This window comes from Bubalus bubalis, chromosome 12 (genome assembly GCF_019923935.1).
Source record: "Bubalus bubalis isolate 160015118507 breed Murrah chromosome 12, NDDB_SH_1, whole genome shotgun sequence".
In the NCBI taxonomy this organism is placed as follows: Eukaryota; Metazoa; Chordata; class Mammalia; order Artiodactyla; family Bovidae; genus Bubalus; species Bubalus bubalis.
In genome coordinates, this window is record NC_059168.1 from 105,499,219 (window position 1) to 105,522,378 (window position 23,160).

The 23,160-nt window shown below is 62.1% G+C and overlaps 2 protein-coding genes across 2 annotated transcripts; both read left to right on the forward strand.

Moving 5' to 3' along the window:
* The first annotated feature begins 927 nt into the window (after window positions 1–927).
* On the forward strand, window positions 928–7,128 carry UAP1L1 (UDP-N-acetylglucosamine pyrophosphorylase 1 like 1). Its single transcript, XM_025262175.2, has 9 exons — window positions 928–1,417; window positions 1,999–2,203; window positions 2,408–2,583; window positions 2,900–3,072; window positions 3,289–3,482; window positions 3,896–4,036; window positions 4,577–4,762; window positions 5,312–5,378; window positions 5,835–7,128. The coding sequence occupies exons 1-9, from the start codon at window positions 1,129–1,131 to the stop codon at window positions 5,916–5,918; spliced, it is 1,515 nt and encodes a 504-aa protein (XP_025117960.2). The 5' UTR covers window positions 928–1,128; the 3' UTR covers window positions 5,919–7,128.
* Window positions 7,129–10,676: 3,548 nt separating this feature from the next.
* MAN1B1 (mannosidase alpha class 1B member 1) lies at window positions 10,677–22,088 on the forward strand. The gene is made up of 13 exons (XM_025262171.3): window positions 10,677–10,922; window positions 11,500–11,608; window positions 12,304–12,419; window positions 14,066–14,220; window positions 14,464–14,573; window positions 15,727–15,912; window positions 16,589–16,737; window positions 17,121–17,309; window positions 18,730–18,920; window positions 19,534–19,654; window positions 20,111–20,308; window positions 20,385–20,516; window positions 21,163–22,088. The coding sequence occupies exons 1-13, from the start codon at window positions 10,815–10,817 to the stop codon at window positions 21,364–21,366; spliced, it is 1,968 nt and encodes a 655-aa protein (XP_025117956.2). The 5' UTR covers window positions 10,677–10,814; the 3' UTR covers window positions 21,367–22,088.
* The last annotated feature ends 1,072 nt before the right edge of the window (window positions 22,089–23,160 follow it).

The following is a 23,160-nucleotide window of genomic DNA, read 5'->3' on the forward strand; positions in this document are numbered from 1 at the left end:
AACCAGTCCATCCTAAAGGAAATCAACCCTGAATATTCATGGAAAGGACTGACGCTGAAGCTGAATCTCCAATACTTTGGCCAACTCATTGGAAAAGACCCTGATGCTAGGAAAGATGGAAGGCAGGAGGAGAATATGGTGGCAGAGGATGAGATGGTTGGATAGTATCATGGACTCAATGGAGGTGAATTTGAGCAAACTCCAGGAGATAGTGGTGGACAGAGGAGCCTAGCGTGCTGCAGTCCGTGGGGTCACTGACAGACTCGACTGATGACTGAACAAAACAACAACAATCTGGGATCTTTAATTGGAGCCTGTGGGATCTTAGTTCCCTGCCCAGGGATTGAACTCAACCTCCCTGCATCAGGAGATAAGAGTCTTAGTCTCTGCACCACCAGGGAAGTCCCAGAGATCTTTTCATATCGGGTCCTAAAGCACAATTTTAACTTGTTTTAACCATGGGTACGTATGACTTTTAGACTTAATGAAACTAGTTTCTAAAAGAAAATTTTGTCCTCTAGTGCCTGAAGCTACTCTTTTCATATTTTTCACCAAGGAAGCTGTAAACAGCAAGAGGTTTAAAACCTGATGGTTCAAGTAAAAAGCCAGGGCCAGGGGCAGCCCCTGCGTGCTTCCGGTCACACGGCAATGGGAAGGAGGAGGAATGAGAAGGAGGGGGCCCACAGGCAGGAGGGTTGGCCTTCTGGGGGGCCCTGCTGGAGATCTGGCTCAGTCCGCCCCCGCCCAGCCCTCAGTCTGCTGGCCCTGAGCCCTGAGCCCCCGGACTGTGGTCCCTGGCGCCAGGGGTCCTGGTAGATGCAAACATGGCCCCTGGCAGGGACGGACCCTGGCCTCCCCAGGGGACTGTGGGCTAGGAGGTGAACTAAAAGTGAAGCCCGCCCTCCAGCGCCAGCGCGGGCAGGGGCGGGGCTGAATAGTGGAGGGGCGGAGCGGGGGCGGAAGAGAGGCGGAGTGGGCAGGGGTCTGCGACCCAGCCGGGCCGGGGCGGGGCGGGGTCAAGGCGGGGCGCCCTGGCCCGCCCGGCTGGAGTCCGGGCCGCCCGCAGGGTCCCGTGACACCGGCCGGAGAGCGCGGGTCACAAGCGCCAGCGCGGCCGGCGGCGGCAACATGGCCTCGGAGGCGGACCTGCGCGCTCGGCTGCAGCGCGCCAGCCAGGAGCACCTCCTGCGCTTCTGCGCCGAGCTGGCGCCGGAGCCCCGCGCCGCGCTGCTGGCCCAACTCGAGGCCCTGGAGCCCGAGGCGCTGCGCCAGCACTGCCAGCGCGCGGCTGCTGCCCGCGCGCGCCCCCCGGGCCCGCCGCCCGACCTGGCTGCGCGCCTGCAGCCCCTGCCTCCTGAGCGCGTGGGCAGCGCGAGCGAGGGTGACCCCCAGACCCGGCGGCTCTGGGAGGAGGAAGGTAGGCGGCGGGGGTCCCGGCGGCGGGCGCCGCGGGCGGCCGGAAGGGGCCACGCCCACGGAGCGGGCCGAGCGGGGCGCGCGGGGAAGCGGAGCTTGGAGCTCAGTTTGCCTTCTTCGTGAAATCGCCTGCCTTCTCACACGTACCGGCTCGGGTTGGTTCTGGGGCCGAATTCCCTGGGGGCGTGCTTTGTGCTGGGCGCCCCTGGATGGCCAGCTGCCACTTACTGACAGTAGGGGACCCCTGGACACCTGCACAGGCTCCGTTTCACAGCAGCGTTGGCGAGTTGTGCTCCTTGCCTCTTGGCCCGTAGCTGAGGCTGTTGCTCTTGGAGTGGTGTCTGCCCCGGGTCCCCGCCGGCGGTTCCGAACAGGCCCGCGGGGTGTTTCCTCTGAAGGACCCAGGAGGGCGTGGTCACAACCTCGGCAGGGTCGGTGAGGCCCCGGCCCAGGTCAGAGTGTCATCTGGAAAGTTATGCGCTGTGGCTCGCAGCCCCAGGCTCAAGTTTGGTTTGCGCTAAAATGAAGAGGTGGTTGTGTGGTGGGTTTCCGGAACCCCCTCATGGTGCCCCCTGCCTCCAGGTTTCCATCAGATCGCCCTGAACAAGGTGGCTGTGCTGTTGCTGGCTGGTGGGCAGGGCACCCGCCTGGGCGTGACCTACCCCAAGGGCATGTATCAGGTGGGGCTGCCCAGCCAGAAGACCCTGTACCAACTGCAGGCAGAAAGGATTCGGCGGGTGGAGCAGTTGGCCGGCGAGCGCTACGGGACCCGCTGCTCTGTGCCCTGGTGCGCCCGCCTGCATGCCCTTGGCCCCTGAGTGGTTCCCCCTCCCCCACCTTGTGTCGCCCCAGTCCTGCTCCGCACCAGGACTTGAACCCCAGCACAGCCCCAGTCACAGCCCAGCGCCCACCCAGAGGGAGGCCTGCCAGTCCCATCTGCCAGGGGGACCAGGCCCTCTGCAAGGCTGGCTCAGCCTTGCCTCCCTTGCAGGTACATCATGACCAGTGAGTTCACGCTGGAGCCCACAGCCAAGTTCTTCAAGGAGCATGACTTTTTCCACTTGGATCCCAACAACGTGATCATGTTTGAACAGCGCATGCTGCCTGCTGTGTCCTTCGATGGCAGGGCCATCCTGGAGAGGAAAGACAAGGTCGCCATGGCACCAGGTACGCCCGTCTCTGAGGCAGGAAGGGTCTGAATATGGAGGAGGGCCGAGAATGTGGAGCTAGGTCGGGGTCAAGAGGCCTGGGACAGAGGCCAGAATATGCTGCCCAGAGGCTGTGTAGTCCTGAGCAAGGGGCCTCCCTTCTCTGGGCCTTGATTCCCATCTGTCACGTGGAACAGCCACAGGGCTACTTGGATAGCGATAGAGCGCGCCCTTAGGCGCAAGGTCCAGCCCCGAGGGGCCTCCCCTGTCTCTAGCACACCATCAACTAGAGGCCGGCCAGAGCCTTTGCAAGGCCCTTTCTCCTCCGTCGGCAGATGGCAATGGGGGCCTGTACAGCGCGCTGGAGGACCACCAGATCCTAGAGGACATGGAGCGGCGAGGAGTGGAGTTCGTGCACGTGTACTGTGTGGACAACATCCTGGTGCGGCTGGCCGACCCGCTCTTCATAGGCTTCTGCGTGCTGCGGGGCGCCGACTGTGGAGCCAAGGTGAGCCGGCGCGCGCCTCACCCCGCCCGGACCCCGCCTCCTCCTCCAGCTCCGCCCTCATCCCGCCCCGCCCCGCCCCGACCCCGCCTCCTCCTCCAGCTCCGCCCTCCTCCCGCCCCTGGCCCCGCCTCCTCCTCCCAGCCCCGCCCCGCCCCGCGTCCCCGCCTGCCCGGTCCCGCCCCAGCCAGCCATCTATCCGTCCTGTCGCGGCTGCAGGTGGTGGAGAAGGCGTACCCTGAGGAGCCAGTGGGCGTGGTGTGCCAGGTGGACGGCGTCCCCCAGGTGGTGGAGTACAGCGAGATCAGCCCCGAGGTGGCGCAGCTGCGCGCGCCAGGTGGGGGCCTGCTGTACAACGCAGGCAACATCTGCAACCACTTCTTCACCCGAGACTTCCTCCGGACGGTCACCAGGTGTGCGTGGCAGGCGGCTTCCCGGCCAGCCTGGCTGCAGGGCCTGGGGGCAGACCTGACCTTCTGTGGGTTGCAGTGCAGAATGGCTCTTGAGTTTAAACAAGCTGGAGGCACCAGAGAGCTCGGCAGCTGGTGCGGCCGAGTGGGCCTGGCCCTCCTGTAGAGAGGCTGTGCTGGCAGGTACCACCCACCCCGGGGCTTGCCGCTGCCACTGTGCTGGTCAGGGGTGAGGTCGATGGTGGCCAGCTCTCTGGCTCTGCAGAGACAGGGCTCAGCTGGGCTCTCACCGCCCTGTGTCCGTTGTGTCCGTCTGTCCAGTTGCCCCACCTGGCCAGGCGTGTGGGAGGCAGGCTGGGGCCCCGAGGTGTCCCATCTGAACCGCGTTTTACCTCCTGTTGGCCTCGCGTCCCCAGGGAGCTCGAGCCCCTGCTGCAGCCACACGTGGCTGTGAAGAAGGTCCCCTGTGTGGATGAGCACGGGAACCCAGTAAAGCCGCTGCAGCCAAACGGGATCAAGATGGAGAAGTTCGTGTTTGACGTGCTCCCGTTTGCCAAGTCAGTGCAGAAGCCGTCTTTGTTCCTGCCCTCCACCCCCATCTTGTGGTAGTTCTGAGGCCCAACAGGCAGGGCAATGGAGGCCGTGCCTCTTTGCAGGGGGGCTGGGGGGCTGCAGGCTGGTTTTGGTGCGAGAAGCCCAGAGGAAGCAGTCCCTGGGGCAGGAGCGGAGGGCACGTCTAGAGCAGTCGGAGCCCTCGGGGTTGTGGACTTGCAGGGACACCTGTGCTTCCTCTTGAGTCTCCCTCTGTCCTGGCCCGGGGCCCTAAAGCTGTTTCTAGGGGATGTAGCTGGAGCTGCCAGGGTAGGTGGCCCCCACCTGGGGTCCCAGGTTCTGGGGGTCAGGCTGGTGGGAAGGGGAGGGAAGAGAGGACCAAAGATAGCTCCGGGGACTTGAAACAAAGACTCACGCGTGCCCGGGGGCCCAGAGAACAGACCCCCCACGTAGTCGGTGTCGCTCCGGCCTGGCTTTCAGCTGCCAGGGCCCAGGGCATCTGGGCCAGCACGTCGGGTCTGCAGCTGTCTCCTCTGCCCCCCCAGGAACTTCGTGGCCTTCCAGGTGCTGCGGGAGGAGGAGTTCTCGCCACTCAAGAACGCTGACTCAGCCGACAGGGACAACCCCTCCACGTCCCGGCGGGCCCTGCTCGCCCAGCACTGCCGGTGGGCCCTGCGGGCGGGCGCCCGCTTCCTGGACGAGCACGGGGCCCAGCTCCCCGAGCAGCCCAGGTGAGTGTGGGCAGTGGGGTGTGGCCCGAAGGACAGTGATGTCAGGGTGTCACAGCCCAAGCCCCACCCCAGGGCCCTGCTGGCATGGCTGCTGAGCTGGGGTGGGGGCTTCTGCCCTGGCACCACGCTGAATGCAGGTGGCCGTGTGCCCGGTCCTCGAGGTCTGCTCAGGGCCCCAGGGACGTGAGGGCCGCATCTTCCCAGGCGGGGCACCCAGAAAGCAGCAGGCAGGTCACTTTCCAGGGTGGGGAAAGAATAGGAACTTAGGTTCCACCCCGATGCCCACAGCCACCTCCTGAATCTGGCTATCCAGGCTGTGAGATGCCTGCAGAGGGCAAGGAGCGTTTTCCAGACCAAGTCAGGGCCTGTCGTTCTGGGGTGGTGTCCGGGGCTGGGTGTTCAGAGGAAGAGGAGATTGCCTGGAGGAGGGCTGCGGGTGTGGGGGATGGTCCGCCTGGTGGGCAGGGGCCGGCTGGCTCCCTGGTGGGTGGGGCCAGGGAGGGCGCTGGGACAGGACCCTGAACTGATCCTGACAAGTGCACTCCCCAGCCTGCCTGGCAGCGCAGAGCCTCCAGCCATCTGTGAGATCTCACCCTTGGTGTCATACGCTGGAGAGGTGAGAGCCGACCGGCCAGCGGGGGCTCCGCTGGGGTTGGGGTGGCGGGGTTGGACGGGGCAGGTTGAGCTGGATGCTTGGCTGGGAAGTCACAGCTCTGCCACGGTCAACTGGCAGGGTCAGTGGTCCCTCAGTGGCAGAGGACTGTCCAAGATCTGGGGTGCAGCGAGCTGTCAGAAGCCTGGAGGGGTTGGGGAAGGCAAAGCAGGTCCATCTGAGCCTGGGGTTTGGGCCAGTGGGAGCCTCTCAGTGGGAGGACAGCCCGCTCTGCCTCCTGTGGGCAGTTCTGGCCAGCCCTGTGGGAGGGCTGCACGGGCCCGGGAGCTCGAGGTGGCATCCAGCCCTCGCTCCTAGAAACCTCTCTGGCCCTGCCTCTCACTGGCTCTGGGCTGACCTGGGGCCTCACCCAGTGGACCAGGAGGTGGGATCTGGTCATCACGACCTGCTTGTCTCCAGGGGCTGGAGGAGTACCTGCGAGGCCGCGAGTTCCGGCCCCCACTCATCCTGGACGAGGCCATGGCCAGGGAGCTGCGGCCCTGACCCCTGCCAACCCTGGGGCCCAAGACTCAGGACGCAGCCCCACCTGGGCTCCAGGCAGGAGAGCTGCTCTGCGATTCCGGCTGCAGACTGGGGAGCACAGAACGAAGCAGGCTTCTTCCACAGGGGTGGGAGGCCTCCCGCCACCAGGGCCCTGGGAGCCAGGTGACCCCGGGGGACCCCAGGGACCGCAGGGTCCCTGGGGGTGCTCTGGCTTCATTCCTGCAGTGGCGTCCAGGCTGGAGGCAGAGGGACTCGGAGGACTGGGGTGGGGCCCAGGCGGGTGCGGCAGGTGCTGACGGGCGCACAGGCCTGTCTGAGCTGAGGGGGCTTCTGTGCGCCCGCAGACCCGCCTGGCGGGAGCAGGAGTAGCCACGCTGCGCTTTTCTGCAGCGACGAGGCGACGACAGTGTCTGCAGGGCTCCGTGTTGGGAGGGACAGCTGAGCCTGGGGGTCACAGCCAGGCGCCCCTTCCCTGCCCGGCTGTGGCCCACAGCAGGTCCGGAGCTGGCTCTCCGGGAAGCTTGGTCTGCACGCCTGGCAGAGTTCTCTCGAGTTCCGTCCAAAGCCTCAGCCCCCAGAAAACAGTGGGACCCGTGGAGGGCCCCCCCCGGCCCCTGCCCCAAGCCTACAGGGAGCTTCTGACAACACGGTGCCCATACTCCTTACCGCCCCACCTAGGGAGGGGTGGGCACAGCCCCTCACTGCACACCCTCAGCCTGGTCAAGGTGGGGAGAAGCCGGCTGCCTCTGGTCTCTCTCCACGGGCTTGGCTGCCCGGGCCCTGCCCGCTTCCCGCCTGGAGAGCAGCACAGGGCGCCTGCCCCCTCCTCCTGTGAAGAGCCTCCTAAGTGGCCAGGCCCGCCCCACCCCTCCTCGCTCCTCCAGCCCATGTGCGGCCGGGCCGTCTCCCCCAGGAAGGGTGCTGTCCCGGGGGCTTCAGTGGCAGTGAGCCTCCTGCCCCGGGTGTGCCGGCGGGGTCAGGGCCAGGCCCAGGGCTGTGCCTCCATCCAGGCTCTAACCTGTGCCTTACTTGCCTTCTCCCAGCTGCTCCACAGGCCAGCAGAGGGCCTGGGGCAGACGAGGGTCACCAAGGAGGAGGCCGAGGTTGAGGGTCCCGCCCGGCCCAGGGGCTCCTCACTGCCACGACGGGGCAGCCTCTTTCCCAAGTCGAGTTCGTTGGGTAAACTATTAAATCAGCTTGCTTTCACAAAGCCTTTTTATTTTCAAATAATTACACCTTCACGTGAGGTTTCGCTCAGCGCAGAGAGGTCCCGGGTACACCTCGCCGTCTCCTGCAACGTCTGTCCTTCTGCGATTCGAGGACTCCGTGACCAGGAGACCCTGGTCGTGCTGAGTCCTCTCTCCAGGGTGAGGCTCCCTGTGGGTCGGGGGTCTCATGGCTACAAGCACCTCCCTCCTGCTTCCTTAGGAGCCACGTGCCCCCATCATCTCTCACCCAGACAGCTGCTAATTGAAGCAATTGAGTTTTGAAAGATGGACAAACTCATTTTTCCCAGAATGCAGGGATTTCCAGTCAACACAAGGTGCTGTGATCCAGCCCAGCCTGGCGAGCGCGCTGTCTGACCAGCGAGTGTGGCGGGAGCAGCACTGGGTGTCCCAGGTCTGCGTCTGTCCAGGGGCTGCGGCCTGCTGGCCCTGCGGGAACGAGAGCCCACAGGCTGATGCTGCTATCAGGAGACTGACTTTATAGTGTGTGGGAAAGTGGACCTGAGTTTGGTTTCATAACAGATTCTCTGAGGTAGCCTTTAGCTCTGTGTTCATTAATTGGCTGAAAGGAGATCCTTCCCTTTTAGTTCAAAGGACTGGGATCAAACAGGAAACCGTGTCTACTCCAGATTTAGCTAAACAGAGAAGGTAATGGCAACCCACTCCAGTACTATTGCCTGGAAAATCCCATGGACGGAGGAGCCTGGTAGGCTGCAGTCCATGAGGTCACTAAGAGTCGGACACGATTGAGCGACTTCACTTTCACTTTTCACTTTCATGCATTGGAGAAGGAAATGGCAACCCACTCCAGTGTTCTTGCCTGGAGAATCCCAGGGATGGGGAAGCCTGGTGGGCTGTCGTCTATGGGGTCACAGAGAGTTGGACACGACTTAGCAGCAGCAGCAGCAGCAGCCTTCAACCAAAGAAGTGAAAGTTAAGTCGCTCAGTCCTTTCTGACTCTTTGCGACCCCATGGACTGTAGCCCACCAGGCTCCTCTGTCCATGGGATTCTCCAGGCAATAGTACTGGAGTGGGTTGCCATTGCCCGCTCCAGGGGATCTTCCCGACCCAGGGATTGAACCCAGGTCTCCTGCATTAGAGGCAGACGCTTTAACCTCTGAGCCCCCAGGGAAGTCCTTCAACCAGGAGCGGCCTCTCAAATCCTTAACCTTCAACTCCAGTGAATAATGGTCCCTACACAAACCCTTTTAGTTTCTGCTAGCGTTGCAAAAAGCCAGGACACTGGAAAGAGATTGTGGCAAGCTTAAGTACTTCAAGTGCCGTCAGGCTCTAATCAGCCTTTCCAGCGCCCTCCTAGCCCCCAGTGACGAGGCTCTTTCCAAACCCTGTTCATCATCAGCTCAGAGAAACAAGTTTCCAGTTTGGGAATGAATGTCTTACCACACTCAGCTCAACTGTGGTAAAGTAGCCCCTGTCTTGGAAAACTAAAGTGGTCCAAATGGTGGTGGTCCCTGATGAACCTCGTGTCTCTGAACCTGTTTCTTTTTGCTTAAGCCCCCCGAGATATGCACCACTCCCTCTCCTCAATTCTTCCACCTCCATTCATTAGGCCAAGACATCCTAGAAAATACCACGCTGGAATTTCTTTCTCCCAAAAGGGGAAGAATTCTAGGAATTCACAGTAACAAAACGGCCAACAAAGTGGACTGACTGTTCACCGGCTTTGCTTTGCTTTGCCTCACAGTCCTGGGCTGTTTCTGGAGACACTGACCTATTTGTTGCTATTGAATCAGCTACCACCCTCCTTATGGGCAACATCTCCAGCTGATAGTAACAAAACCCACAGCTCTTCTGGTCAAGACTCAAACTTAAGTCCCTTGAATCCTCTCCCCAGAACGAACCAACAGCCTTAAGTAGAGAAGCCCCTCCAGGTTTAAAGCCTGTGACAGGGTTCCAGGGCTCAGGGCCTCCCCACCCCGTGCACACTGCTAAACAACCTGTGAGAAAGCCCAGTGGCTGAGGATGGAGGTCTGTCCAGGGCCTGCAGGCCATAATCAACGCTGCTGCCCCTCAGCACCCTCTGGCTCTTAATCCCCACCCTCTACAAGCACTCCTGCTGAAAGCAGCAATTTTCACTGTAGTTATGTTGTGTGTTCCTTAGCACAGGTGCACCCTCAGGATACTGTGGGTCTCATTCAGGACCACTGCAAAACAAGGAACCTCACAGCAAAGCGAGTCACGCGACCTTTTGGTCCCAGTGCACAAAGTTCTTTACACTCTTCTGTAGTTTACTAAACATGCAAAAGCATTGTGTCTAAAAAAACACGGATGCACTTCATTAAAAAATACTTATTGCAAAAAACTGCTCACCATTAACAAGTTATTTTAAAAGTAACATCGAAAATCACTGGCCACAGATCACCATAACACATGTAATAAGTGACAAAAATGTCTGAGAAGTTGCAAGAATCACCAAATGTGACAGAGACAGGAAGTGAGCAAATGCTGTTGGAGAAATGGTGCCCATAAACTTGCTCAATGCAGGGTTGCCACAAACCTTCAATTTGAAAGACATAGTATGCACAAAGTGTGATAAGGGAAAGTATGCTAACACGAGGTGTGCCTGCATTCCAGCTAAGACTAGCCAAGACCTCTCAGATTCCACTTGGGAAGGACAACAACGCATCTGGACATGAATGCCCCGAGGTTTCACTGAAATTCCTTCCTTTCACAAGACTTACAGGCTGATTTGGACGATACAAGGTTTCCTGCAGGCTCCACGCTATTACAGCATTGGGACGACTTACTATTCTGGTCTCAAACCTCTTCACAGGAAGCCATCAGCAATCTGTTAAAACTGTTCTGTTTTACAGGGACATAAAGTCTCCGTGAAAAAGCTGCATTTGATCAAACTCAGCATCGATACTTAGGCCGCCAGATCTTGGAAAACACCAACAAAAGTAATATTCCTCTCCTTGGTCTCGATATGGCTATTATTTGCTACAGGTGCACCTTCTTAGCTGCAAACCCTTTGCCATGCCCGAACAAACTCAGTTTGCTGACCAAACAGCTGGCTACTTTTACGGTTGACAGGTCCGATGGATGAAAACCCCCGGGCTTCTAACTCCGTAGCGGGCCCCGCGTCATCCCGCCCACCCAGCCGGGCCGGGCCCCAACTGGGTCAAATCCAACCCGTGGGGGGGGGGGGGGGCAGGGTCCAGCCCTGGGGTCCGCAGCTCAGGGGCTCCCGGCTGACGTGGTGGAGCAGGGGACACCTGCTCGCGGTCAGCACTGCCGTGAGAAGCCCTGGCTGATCCTCAATGCCCACAGGCCCCGGGGGAGCCGCGCGAGGGCGCAGGACGGCCCAGCGGCCCTGAACCCCTCGGGAAGCCTGTCCCAGAGCGGGACAGCCACGGCGGTGAGCTGCGCGCAGGCGCGGCCGTGTGCGCGTGACGTCACCGCGCACGAGCAGACGCAGGGGGCGTAGGACCGAGCCTGCCTTCAGCGCAGCCGCGACGACGGACGCAGGCGCGGTGGGGCTGCGGAGGCGCGGCAGAGGCGCATTGGCGGCGCGGCGCGATGGGCGGGGAGTTGACGGCGCCGCTATGGCCGGACACCCGACTCGGACCGACTGGTCTCTCAGCCCGGCTCGAAGCAGGGCTTCCTGACGCCGCCGGAAGGCGAGGCCCTTCGGGCCCCCGCGGCCGTCATGTACCCGCCGCCGGCGCCGGCGCGTCGGGACTTCATCTCGGTGACGCTGAGCCCCGGCCGGAGCTACGGTGGCGGCCAGGGCCTGAGGCGTCGCTCCTGCTGGCGGGTGAGGGGCGGGCCGGCGGCCGGGTCGGCGCTTCCCCGGGCTGGGGTCTGGGGACCGGGCGCGACTGCGGCCGGCCTCGCGGGGCCCAGGCGAGGAGGGCTGCGGGTCCCTCTCGGCGGCCACTGTGGGCACCGACGGGGTCTGCGTGGGTTTCCCTTCTCCAGCGCCGACCGCTGGGGCTTCACAGGTGGCTCGGCGGTAAAGAACCCGCCTGTCGAGAGGAGACGCGGGTTCCATCCCTGGGTCGGGGAGACCCCCTGGAGGAGGAGGTGCCTCCCCTCTCCAGTGTGCTTGCCGGGCAATCGCATGGACACAGGCGCCTGGCGGGCTACAGTCCATGGGCTTCCAACGGAGTGGGACGCTGCGAGTCACTGGCACCCACGAAGCCCGCGCGGGTGTCGGCTGCAGTACCGCTCCAGCCTGCGGCCCCCGCTTGGAAGAAACGTCCCCGGTTCAGAAGCAGCAGAGCCCCACGCTGGGCCTCGGGAATTGCTCCTCATCCTCCCGGAGTCTGACACGGCGGGAGAGAGTGCTCCGTGTGCTCCTTTCAGTAAAATAGCCGTTGTCTGTCCCTCAGAAATGGAAGCAGCTGTCAAGGTTACAGCGGACGGTGGTCCTCTTCCTGCTGGTGGTCGTGATGCTCTTCGGCCTCTTGTCCTATGTCCACGTGGCCGACGAGTGGACAGGTACCAGCTTGCATGATCCTCGGGCGTCCTGAGGGCTGACTAAGGGGTGGCACAGCGATCTGGCAGCGGCAGGAGGCCTAGACTTCAACGCATTGGCAGGAAGTGAGACAAGGAGAAGCCTAGAATGTTCCCAGCGCCCCGCTATAAGGTGGCTGTTAATCTGCGGTGTGTGACTGTTTCCCAGACATCTGCTGTGAGAAGCGGCCTGTCGGCCCGGCCCTCTCACACCGAGATCCAGGTCCGAGGGTACAGGCAGAGTCTGCACGTGCTGCGCTGCAGGCGCTTCCTAACATGCACCGCAGTGCTGGGAAGGAAGCGCAGGTGCCGGCAGGAGGGGCAGCTCCCTCCTGGGTTCTGCGCAAGGCTCCTTGGAGGGGGAAAGCTGCAGAGCCCCCACGGGTCGCTCCCGTGAATGGCCGTGAATGGCCCGTGTGCCACCATGGGCCTCCTTGAAGTGGAAAAGATAAAGGCCAAGTGTGTGGGTTGTGGGTGGGGATAAAGACAGAAGCTGCCGGGAGCTATGGGCAGGGTTTCCTTGCCTGTGGCCACTCTGGAATTCCTTGACCTGCCCTTTGCGGAGGTCCCAGCCTGTCCTTTTCCAGGAGGGCTGGCTGTGTAGGTGCTGTTTCCAGTGTCCTTTGACTCTCCTCTGGGCCTTGAGGCGTATTTGAGATAAAATAGATTCTCCTGTTTAGCTGTGGACAGCAGGTCGGCAGCAGCAGGGCAGATGAGACCAGCAAATCCACCCGTCTTGCCAGCTCCTCAGAAAGCAGCTGAGAACCCGGAGGCCGTGGCGGGGCTGTCGCCTCAGGTACTTGGAGTAAACTGAAGGTGGAGTCGCAACTGGGGTCCAGGCCAGAGGCGCTTCAGCACAGCGTGGGCTGTTTGAGAGGGACTTGGAAGAATTCTGCTTCCTGCCATGTGTCTGAGGTTTTCACCTGAGCCTCCTTGCTCTGGGCTGGGGGGACGGAGGAGACGCGGAGAGAGGAGGAGGGCCATTCTGTCCTCCGTCCTCTTGGCCCGTCTGGCGCTCCGGGTCCTTGGGAGGTGAGAGAGATCGGCCCTTTTCTCTGGGAGCTACTGGCCGGGGGCGGTCAGGCGGGGGCTCCACTCTGGACCTGCCCAGACGGAGGTGCTGGGGCCTCCGCATCACAGTGGGGTCAGCAGGGAGGACTGGGAGTTGGCAGGTGCGTGGTGCCTGCCGTCCAGAAGGGGTGGGGGCAGGGGTGAGGCCGCGTCCTGCGGGGCCCCGAGCCGTCCAGGGGGGCGAGCGGGAGCGGGGGAGCACGTGGAGACTAGAGGGCGTGGGGTCAGCCAGAGCCAGGGCAGGTCCCAGCCCAGGAGAGCGGCCGGCCTCTGAGCGCCCAGGGTGCTCTGTGCCAGGTGCACGCTCCTGTGGGTTGGGGTGTCCAAGTGGGCCCAGGCGCCCCCAAGGAGAGGCTCTGGGGCTGATGCCGGCCTCAAGCCGCACAGGGTGCCTGCTCTCACCCTGTCTCTCTGGAAGGTCTGTGTGTGAGAGAGCCGGTTTCTCCCTTTAGAGCCAAGAGCATTCCTTCTGTCACTTCTGTGGCCACTCTTGTGTGTTGACTTCACGGTCATGTGACAGCAGAATGTGGCTGTCTCTCCTCTGAGAGACACGTTTCCACACCTCAGCATCCATGACCTGGACTCGGGGGTCCAGGAGGGGCTGGGATGAAGGCGTGGACATCCACGTCTCCTGTGGAGCGGGTCTCCGGGCCCCTGCGCATCCTGAGGTTGCTGGCACCTCCTCTCAGTCCGATGCCGGCGCTCGTCCCGAGACCTGCTTCATCCATGGAGCTTTGTTTCAGCTGCACCTACTCGTGACCTGGGGGCCCGGCTCGGTGGGGTTTGGATCTTGGAAGGGGGTGTCTTCACGGATCCTCCCCCAAGGTGTCCATGGGTGCTGCAGCCAGAGGCCTTTCCATTCACGAGTCTGTGTCCTTGGGAGCTGGAGGAGTTGCTGTCTCAGCCGCTGCTGGGCGCTGGCGCCAGGAGGAGCGCGGGCTCCACGGCGCTCTGTCGCTGACCGGCCGCCTCTGCCGCAGCCTTCCGAGGCTGAGGGGGGAGTCCCGGGCGCAGGCCTGGGCAGTGTTCTCTGTGGCTCCATCAGCGGGGCTGGGGTGGTTTATCCCTGCCCTGCTACCCTTAGGGTCTGACTCCCAGACACGGTCTGGCCAGGGGCTTAACTGACTCTCCAGGGCTACACTCGCCCATCGGCAGAGCCTCCATCAGGGAGTCAGAGCCAGGAGCTGACGAGAAAGGGGCTCCTCCCAGAGCTGCGCATCGTATGAAAAGTGGAAAGCATTTCCTCTAGGAAACGGCAGCTGCTCAGCCAGTGCACAGCGCTCCCTGTGTGGCTCCAGGTCTGACTGGGGACGGGCTGCGTCCTAGAAGCGGGATGGAATCATTGTACGAGTGACTCTTGTCTCTGTCCAGAAGCCCCAAAGGCATTTCCGACGAGGACCCCCCAACCTGCAGATTAGAGCGCCCGATGGAGACCCCCAGGAGAGGAGGCAGGACCGGGCCCAGAGGAGGGCAGAGGTGGTGGGCGAGGCTGGCTGGGGAGCAGAGGCGCAGAGAGACGGCCTCAGGTACCGGGAGTATCAGAGATGGTCTGATTGTGGGAACTAGTGTTTTCTGGTTTTTTTTTGACAAAGTGCTAACAAGTGTTTTCCTGTGTTTCACACCGTGCGCCCTCGCAGAATAGGGTGTCTGTGACTTGTGCATTCACGGTCCCCTGGGGAGCGTGCGGGTTTGAGCCTGAGCTCGGTGGCAGCCTTGGGGCATCCACACATCTGTCCCTGCTCTGAGCATTCACGTTTCTCTCCCTGTAGCTGGAGGGGAGCAGGGACCAAGCCACAGCAGGGCACTGAACCTCCTGGAAAGAAGGCAGAGCTCCCCACCAGGCCTTCCCCAAAGGCAGCGAGGATTCAGGCCAACCCAGGTAAGGTCCGCCTGCCCCCTCCGGCCTCAGCTGCCGTTCGTTCTGAGTGTCGCGGCGAAGGACACGCCCGAGAGCTGGGGTGGCTGTGCAGCCCCTGCTGCCCCTCGGAAGCTCGGCTCAGCCTGGACAGCCAGGTGCACCAGGCTCATGTGCGTCAGGCACTCGGTAGCTTTGGTGATGGCGTCTGGCTCCTGGACAGATGTCTTTCAGTATCCGGTGCTGCAGCCGTTTTAAGTTGGTTTTGTGTTCTAGTAGCGGTGACTGACGGCGTTGTGGCAGTCTCAGATGAACGGGGAGGGCTCAGCCGCACACGCACGTCTGCGTCCTCCTGCCGCCTTCCTGCGTGCAGAGTGCTGTGTGACGCTGAGCAGGGCCCGTGTGCTGTGAGGTGGATGCTGTGTGCGTCCGTTCAGAGTAGAGCAGTGTAGACGAGGCTGCCCAGACTCGCGAACTACCTCCTCCCCGCTTTCGCTTCCCCGTCACCATAAGTTCATTCTCTACGTCCATGGGCCCCTTTCTATTTTGCGACTAAGTTTACTTGTACCATGTTTTCTTTAGATTCCATGTATAAGGGGTGTCACAGGATGCTTGTCTTTTGTCTGAGCTACTTCCTTCACTGTGACGGTTGCGAGCTCCGTCCACGTGGCTGCAAAGGCCATCACTTCACTCTTTTGCGTGGCTGAGTGAGCTTCTGCTGTGTGCATGTAACGCGTTTTCTTTCTTTGTTTCTCCGTTGGTGGACGTTCAGGTCGCCTCCGTGTCTTGCTTTTGTAAACAGTGTTGCAGTGCCGTTGAGGGCCGTGGATCGTTCAGTCGTGCTTCTCTCCGGATCTATAGCCAGGAGTAGGTCGCGGGGTCGTATGGTAGCTCTGTGACTGGCTTGTTAAGGACCTTCTATATTGGTCAACAAGGTTTTCTTGTCCCGGTCACCAGCGCCCGTCACGTTTGATGTCCACAAGCCAGACTGCACACCAGGCACACTGGGTCCTCCGCTTTCGCTCCTTTGCTGTTTCCTGGAGGGGGATCCCTGCTGGGACCTGGTGGAGCTGACCAGCCTGGGCCGGTGGCATCTTCAGCTGGGGCCTTCACTGCAGCCTAAGGTGCCCCACGGCAGGTCTGCCTGGGTGCCCACACCCTGCTTTCCTCCTCCCAGCCCCCCAGAACGAGCGCCAGAAGGCTGTGGTAGATGCCTTCCTCCACGCGTGGGCTGGATACCGCAAGTTCGCCTGGGGCCACGACGAGCTGAAGCCCCTGACCAGGTCCTTCAGCGAGTGGTTCGGCCTTGGCCTCACGCTGATCGACGCCCTGGACACTATGTGGATTCTGGGGCTAAAGAAAGGTACCTGCCTGTCCCTGCGGTGGGCTCGAGCTCAACGCGCGTGACCCTCGGGCCCGAGCGAGCCTGGTCTGGGAGGCGACCGCACGCTGCGTCCTGCTGGGCTGTGCTTCCCCTTGTCCTGGCTGCCAGCGTGGCTGTGCTGGCCGCGGGCAGCTCTCTGTCCTCACACATCCGTGCGCCCTGCGCCTCCTGCAGAGCGCCGAGCGTGGTGGAGGGTGGAGTCCAGGGGCCTCTGCAGCCCGTGTTTCTGGCGGTCAGGAGGGCCCTGTGGTGGGAGGCGGCACGTGATCCGACGCGGTGGCCGGCCGCGCCCGGAGTCTCCCTCAGGCCTTGTCGGTGGAGACAGGGTGAGACGGGTGGCGTGTCCCCGGGTGTCTGAACTGGCGCGCAGGCCCTGTTCCGTCTAACCCTTGCACTGCAGGCCTCCAGCCGCTCACTCTCTCGTGCTTCTCTGTAGCGTGGCTTTCATGTCGAGCACTTGTGCTCACGCTGCACGGCCTTCCCCCAGCTGCACGCTGGCCCCATGTTTTCTGTGCGGTTGGAGGACTCCTGGGCCCCCCTCCTGCGTGAGGAGGTGATGTCGGAACCCTGAAGGGGTGTGCAGAGCCCCGAGGGCGCGGCCAGGAAAGGCTGGCCTGTTCATTTGTTCCTGTGTCTCTGCTGTTCCACGTGGCAGAATTTCAAGAAGCCAGGAATTGGGTGTCCAAGAGGTTATTGTTTCAGAAAGATGTGGACGTCAACCTGTTTGAGAGCACAATCCGGATCCTGGGGGGGCTTCTGAGTGCCTTCCACCTGTCTGGGGACATCCTCTTCCTGAAGAAGGCTGTGAGTGTCCCGGCGTCGGGTCTGCTCGCGTCCTGGGGGGACTGGGGTCTCAAGTGCTCAGCAGTCAATGCTTTTCTCGCGGGATTAGGCTGTGGCGGGCGTTTGTTTCCGGTTCTGTCTCCTCCTGCTCTGGCGTCTGTTTCCGAGCACGTGGGTGGCTGAAGCAGCATTGTGCCAGCCTGCCGCCTGCCCGTGAGGTCATTCTGAACTAATTGAGCCCAGCTCGATTTTTGTAGCTGGCCGGGGTTGGGTCAGGTGAAGCCAGCATACTCGGGTCTGTCCACGGAATTAGATGAAAATGGGTGTTGGGTTCACCATCGTGTCGTGGAGACAAGGCCGCCGAGCAGCAGGAATCGTTGACTCATCGCTGTGTTGTGTATCAGGAGGATTTTGGAAATCGGTTAATGCCTGCCTTCCGAACACCCTCTAAGATTCCATACTCCGATGTAAACATTGGCACTGGAGTTGCTCACCCACCCCGATGGACCTCTGATAGCACGGTGGCTGAGGTGACAAGCATTCAGCTGGAGTTCCGAGAGCTCTCTCGTCTCACGGGGGATAAGAAATTTCAGGTACGGAGGGGCTCTGCCCCTGGCTGGTGCGGGTTTTCTGCGGGGCCGTCTCTGGCTCGTGGAGGCGAGTGCAGGTCTGCGTGGTTGTGGGTCCTGGGCCACGAGACTCGCGTCGGTGTTGGTTCTTGTCCCACGTTCTCCTGCAGAATCTCATTTTCTGGTGATGCCAGAGGCGCAGATGGGAGAGGCCTTGACTGGAGGCTGAGTCCTCTGCCTGGCCCGCCCCGTGGGGCCCCGACAGCTGACGGCTTGTCCTGCCGCGCTCGGCGTGGCCTGGTGTCCACTTGCCATTGTCCTGGGCCCTCCTGCAGTGGCGAGGACGGCCTGCTGTGTTGTGGCTGAGTGCCACGGGGTGTGTTGGAGGTCTGGGTTTCGTAGCCAGGTCAGCGTAGGTGACGTCGTCGTCGTCCCGTTTGTGGTGCCCTGACTGGGCCCCGCACGCTGTCCCGGGTGGGCAGCTGGAGTGGTGTGCCGGCCTGGCTCCGGCTCGCAGCGCTGACTGTGTGTGTGGAGCGATGGCGGGCCTGTCTCTGTGGCTGGCTCTGGTTGTCTGTCTTCAGCAGCGTCTGCCGCCTGCCTCCACGGGGCCTCCTGTGGCGGGCCTGTCTGCTTGTTGGCATCCGCTCAGCGTTCCCTGCTCCCTCTGCTCACCCCATCGCGTTTTTGTTGAGATGTTTGTGTCGCGAGGTCGCGCCGTCTCCCGTAACCGTGGCTGTCTGTGCTCACGTGTCTGGTTGTCGTCACCCTCTAGAACTGTCCCCCCAACCCAAGCGACCCCAGCACTGTTCACCGACTTCCCGTTCGTCACTCCAGCACCCTGGGCAGCCGGGCAGGCTGTGCGGAGCTCTCCCCGTGCGCAGTGGCTTCCCATCCTCTCCTGCCATGGCTGCAGTCTGGGTGGCCAGTGAGCCTGCTGTCTCAAGGCGGCAGGACCGGTCAAGATCCTTCCTTTCTCAGTGTAGAGAACCCCTGACACGGTGGACTTGTTTCTGGGCTGATGACTGCCAAGCTTCAGCTGGTGTGCCGCTGGGTCATTGGCGGGGGGGCCCGGGCTGGGTCCAGCTGTCCAGACGTGCCTTTGTCCGCCATCCAGCTGTCACTTGTCCCTCCTCACGGGGGTGTGACAGTGTCTCCAGTTGGGTTTGATTTTTTAATCCGTGCTATGCCGCCGTGTGTGTGTCCACGTGCCGCGTGTCTTTTGTGTAGGAGGGCGCCAGCAGGTCCCCGGCCGGGCACTGCCGTGAGGGGCCTGTGCCGTCCTGAGGTTGGGACGTGGTCACACCACGCAGGCCACTTGCTCCTGACCTGTACTCCTGGCTCAGGGCTGGGAAGGGTCTCGAGGACAGCTTCAGCCACACGGTTGGCTGCCGGCAGCCCCTCTGCCTAGCCCACGCACTCACCGCCCCCACCATCTGCCCAGGAGGCCGCAGAGGAGGTGACGAGACGCGTGCATGCCCTGCACGGGAAGCTGGACGGGCTGGTGCCCATGTTCATCAACACCAACAGCGGCAGCTTCACCCACCTGGGCGTGTTCACCCTGGGCGCCAGGGCCGACAGCTACTACGAGTACCTGCTGAAGCAGTGGATCCAGGGCGGGAAGAAGGAGAGGCAGTGAGGCCTGTTTCTCTGCCTTCGGGGTGGCCCCTGGGCTCGGGGCGGCGGGGCCCTCTGTGGGGAGGGGTGTTCCTGTTCATCCTATACGCAGAGCAAGGACCGGCCACCGGGGTGGGAGACAGGGGTCTTCCTTGGGGCGGTGGCTGCTCGGTCGTCGGCTCCGGCGGGAGGCAGCCAGGGCCATGTGGGCCTCCTCGTGCTTAGCGCTTTGACACTGAAAACTCACACATTCCCAGGGAGCAGCCTGGTCGCTCCTTGTCCAGTCGCTCCGCTCCTAAACCCCAGTGGGGGGCTGGGGTCCTCTCAAGCCTCAAGCCTGGGGGTGACTGTGGCCCAGGAAGTGTCACTGACTGGGAGCCCGCAGGCTGCTTCAGGGTGAATCAGGCGGGCAGAGGCTGGTCTCCAGTGGCCCCTTGGGGCTGGGTGGGAGGCACTGACCTCACTGGAGTGGGGCGGCCCAGAAGCCCGAGAGGCTGACCCCATGGGGCTGGCAGGGCCGGGCCTCCTAGATCCCAGAACGGGGACAGGACCTCGGGGTCAGCCCTGTTTGTGGACCTGAGGGCTGTGCGCCCACCTGGCCAGAGCACACAGGCCCCGCTGGTCTGCATAGGCTGCTGGAAGACTACCTGGAAGCCGTGGACGGGATCAGGAAGCACCTGCTCGCGAGGTCTGAGCCCAGGAAGCTGACCTTCGTGGGGGAGCTCAACCACGGACGCTTCAGCGCCAAGATGGTGAGTGGGAGCGTATTTCCCTGATGCGGCTTCAAGGCAGTGTGGGGACCCGGCCTCTGTGCTTGATGTCTGATGGCTCTGAGTGGGGACGACCGGGGGGACCTCGTGATCCTGGCCGTGGAGCGGGGCGGTCCCGGGTGGATGTGGGTGTTCCGTGAGAGCAGCAGGAGGAGCTGAGGTCTGTGGGGTGCCAGGGCCCCCACCTCGGAGCCCCCACCTCCTCCAGGTCCCCTGCCCCGCCCCGAGTCTCTCCTTCCACGCTCTCGGGGAACCCCCACTCCCAGTTGCACCCCCTCCTGCTCTCCTGCAGCCAGGGCTCTGTCAGCCTTTGAGGTGGTCCTTCCAGAAGCTTCTCCCCTGCCCGTGTGGGGCCCCGCGTGCTTGGCCCACAGCTCAGTCCCCTGTCTGAGGCCTGACGGCGCTGGACCCGCTGCTGAGGTGACCCTGTGGTTTCAGGACCACCTGGTGTGCTTCCTGCCGGGGACACTGGCTCTGGGTGCCCACCACGGCCTGCCTGCTGAACACATGGAGCTGGCCCAGGCACTCATGGACACCTGCTACCAGATGTACCGTCAGATGGAGACGGGGCTGAGCCCCGAGATCGCACACTTCAACCTCCACCACACGAAGGCTGTTAAGGATGTTCAGGTGAAGGTGAGCCATGCTGGGCCCAGGGCTGGGCCAGATGGGAGTGCCGGGAGGCACCTCCTGAGCCCACGTGCCTCCCCAGGCGGCCGACAGACACAACCTCCTGCGGCCCGAGACCGTGGAGAGCCTGTTCTACCTGTACCGCCTCACGGGCGACCACAAGTACCAGGACTGGGGCTGGGAGATCCTGCGCAGCTTCAACACCTACACGCGGGTGAGCCCCCGCCGTGTCCCCAGGGCCTCACCGTCACCTCCCAGGGGCTGCACTGGGAGGCCCTGCCCTGCTGTGAGGGCCCGGGGGTCGGGGCATCCGTCTGTCCTGTCTGGGGGACAGCTGTGTCGGGAGGGTCCCTGCGGTGGCCCGAGCCGCACAGAGCGTGTCTCTGCTGGGTCCTCCATGTGGCTTGGGCAGCGTGTTTCCACCCAGCAGGTGGGTGACCTCTGGGCCACTACTCCCCAGGCCGGGGGCCCCAACCCGCACCACCCCTGCTATGCTCAGGGCCCACTACCCCCTGCTATGCCCAGGGCACACTGCCCACCCTGGCATGGCTGCAACATGACCTTCGCCCTGTGGCCCCTGAGGTGGACTCTACGCCCCTCGGGTGGCCTTGGGGCCTTTGTGAGGCCCGCACATATTTTGGAGGTGGCACTTGGCATCTGGTCACTGAAGGGAACCATGGCTGACCTCCAGGTGGCCATTCACTCTGGGCTTTGGATTTGGAGTCCTCCCCGCCCCAGACCCTGCCCTGGGGGGCCGTGTGTTCTGGGGTGGGCTAGTGCCCCTGGGGGCGCGCCTCTGGCTGGCAGCCCTCCAGAGGGCTGAGCCAGCATCGTGACTTGCGGCCTCGGCTCTCGAGCAGGTCCCCTCGGGCGGCTATTCTTCCATCAGCAACGTTCAGGACCCCCGCCACCCCCAGCCCAGGGACAAGATGGAGAGCTTCTTTCTGGGAGAGACGCTCAAATACCTGTATCTGCTCTTCTCCGACGACCCCGACCTGCTGAGCCTGGACACCTACGTGTTCAACACAGAGGCTCACCCCCTGCCCATCTGGGCCCCCTCCTAAGGCGGGATGGCTCATGAGTAGGCGCTGCCCAGGAGGCTGATATGTGCTGTCCGTGAGGATGCCTGTCGGCAAGACCCGGGCCCTGACCTTGGCTGTGAGGTGTCCCCTCAGCTGGCGGCACGTGCTCCGGGCCGGGCTGGTGACAGAGGCCGGCGGGCCACAGGGCCAGGATGCTGCGGAGCCTTGTAGCTGCTCGGGGTGGCCACTGGGCGTCCGGTGCTCTGCCGTTGATTCTGTGCTCCTCGCCTGGTTCCTGTTGGATCACCCTTTGGAACACGTAGGAATAAATGGGCGGTGTAATTCTGGGGATCCTGTCCACTCAGCGAGTTTCTTCCTTCCTCCTAGAAAATCAAATCAATTGACTACATTCCTGAAGCCTGAACACTCTCTTGCTGCCCTGCAAGGGCTTCCTCGGGGTCCTGGGCGTCTGGTCACCGCAGGCCACTTTGGCCCAGAGCCCGCGATATGATCAGAGACAGTCTTGGGCATAGCCCAGTACAGCCCAGCCTCGGGGTCACAGCCTGTGAACATGCCCGACCCAGGGGCTCGGGGTGTCCTGACCTCATGGGGATTTGGGCTCCTGGCTGGCTGTGGTGTTTACACGTTGGACTCAGGGATCCACCCCTGCCTTTACAGGGCTGGGCAAGGCTGGGGGGCATGTTCACCGGCTCCCAGCCCAACAGACAGACTTCTAATCCACGATAAAGTACACTTGTTCTGAATGGCATGTGCTTCGTCTTTATTTTCTGATTTCCAGCATGGGGTTGGGGCAAGGGGCTGCAGCGGGTCCGGTATCCGGTGTCCAGACGTCGGCTTTGGCTCTGCCCCAGGAAGTGTGGAAACATCCGCACACAGCGCGGGTGCTGGGCAGGCGGCCCCAGGGTGAGGGTGAGATGCTGGCTGTGGGCCTCAGTGGGCCCTGTGCTCTGCCCGCTGCTCTGGGTGCGGGCTGCCAGCGCCTGCTGCTCCTCTCAAGGTGCCTGGCTGGCCTGTCAAGTCCCTTCTGCTCAGCCAGCAGCACCCATTCCTTAGGGCTGACCAGGGTGTGAAAGTGAAATGAAAAGATGCGTGTTCCTTGGAAGAAATGCTATGACCAATCTAGATAGCTTATTAAAAAGCAGAGGTGTTACTTTGTCAACAAAGGTCTGTCTAGTCAAAGCTAAGGTTTTTCCAGTGGTCATGTATGGATGTGAGAGTTGGACCATAAAGAAGGCTAAAAGCTGAAGAATTGATGCTTTCAAACTGCTCTTGGAGAAGACTCTTGAGAGTCCCTTGGTTCTGCAAGGAGATGAAACCAGTCAATCCTAAAGGAAATCAGCCCTGAATATTCATTGGAAGGACCAATGCTGAAGCTGAAACCCCTATGCTTTGGCCACTTGATGCGAAGAGCTGACTCATTTGAAAAGACCCTGATGCTGGGAAAGATTGAAGGTGGAAGAAGGGGACGACAGAGAATGAGATGGTTGGATGGCATCACCGACTCAATGGACACGAGTTGACTAAACTCCGGGAGTTGGCGATGGACAGGGAGGCCTGGTGTGCTGCAGTCCATGGGGTCACAAAGAGACAAGAGTGACTGAAGTGAAGTGACCAGGGTGTGGCTTTCCAGCAAGAAGCCAGATCCACGGGCTGGGCCCTGTCCCAGCCCAGTGCCCTCATGGGCCGGGCTGACCCTTTCCCCGGGTGTGTGAGGAGACACGTTGCTGTTGCTGGCAGACTCTGCAGGGGCCTCCCCACCGCCCTGGCTCAGCCGCAGGCGGCACTTGGTCCCGACAACCCTCCTGTGTCCATCCT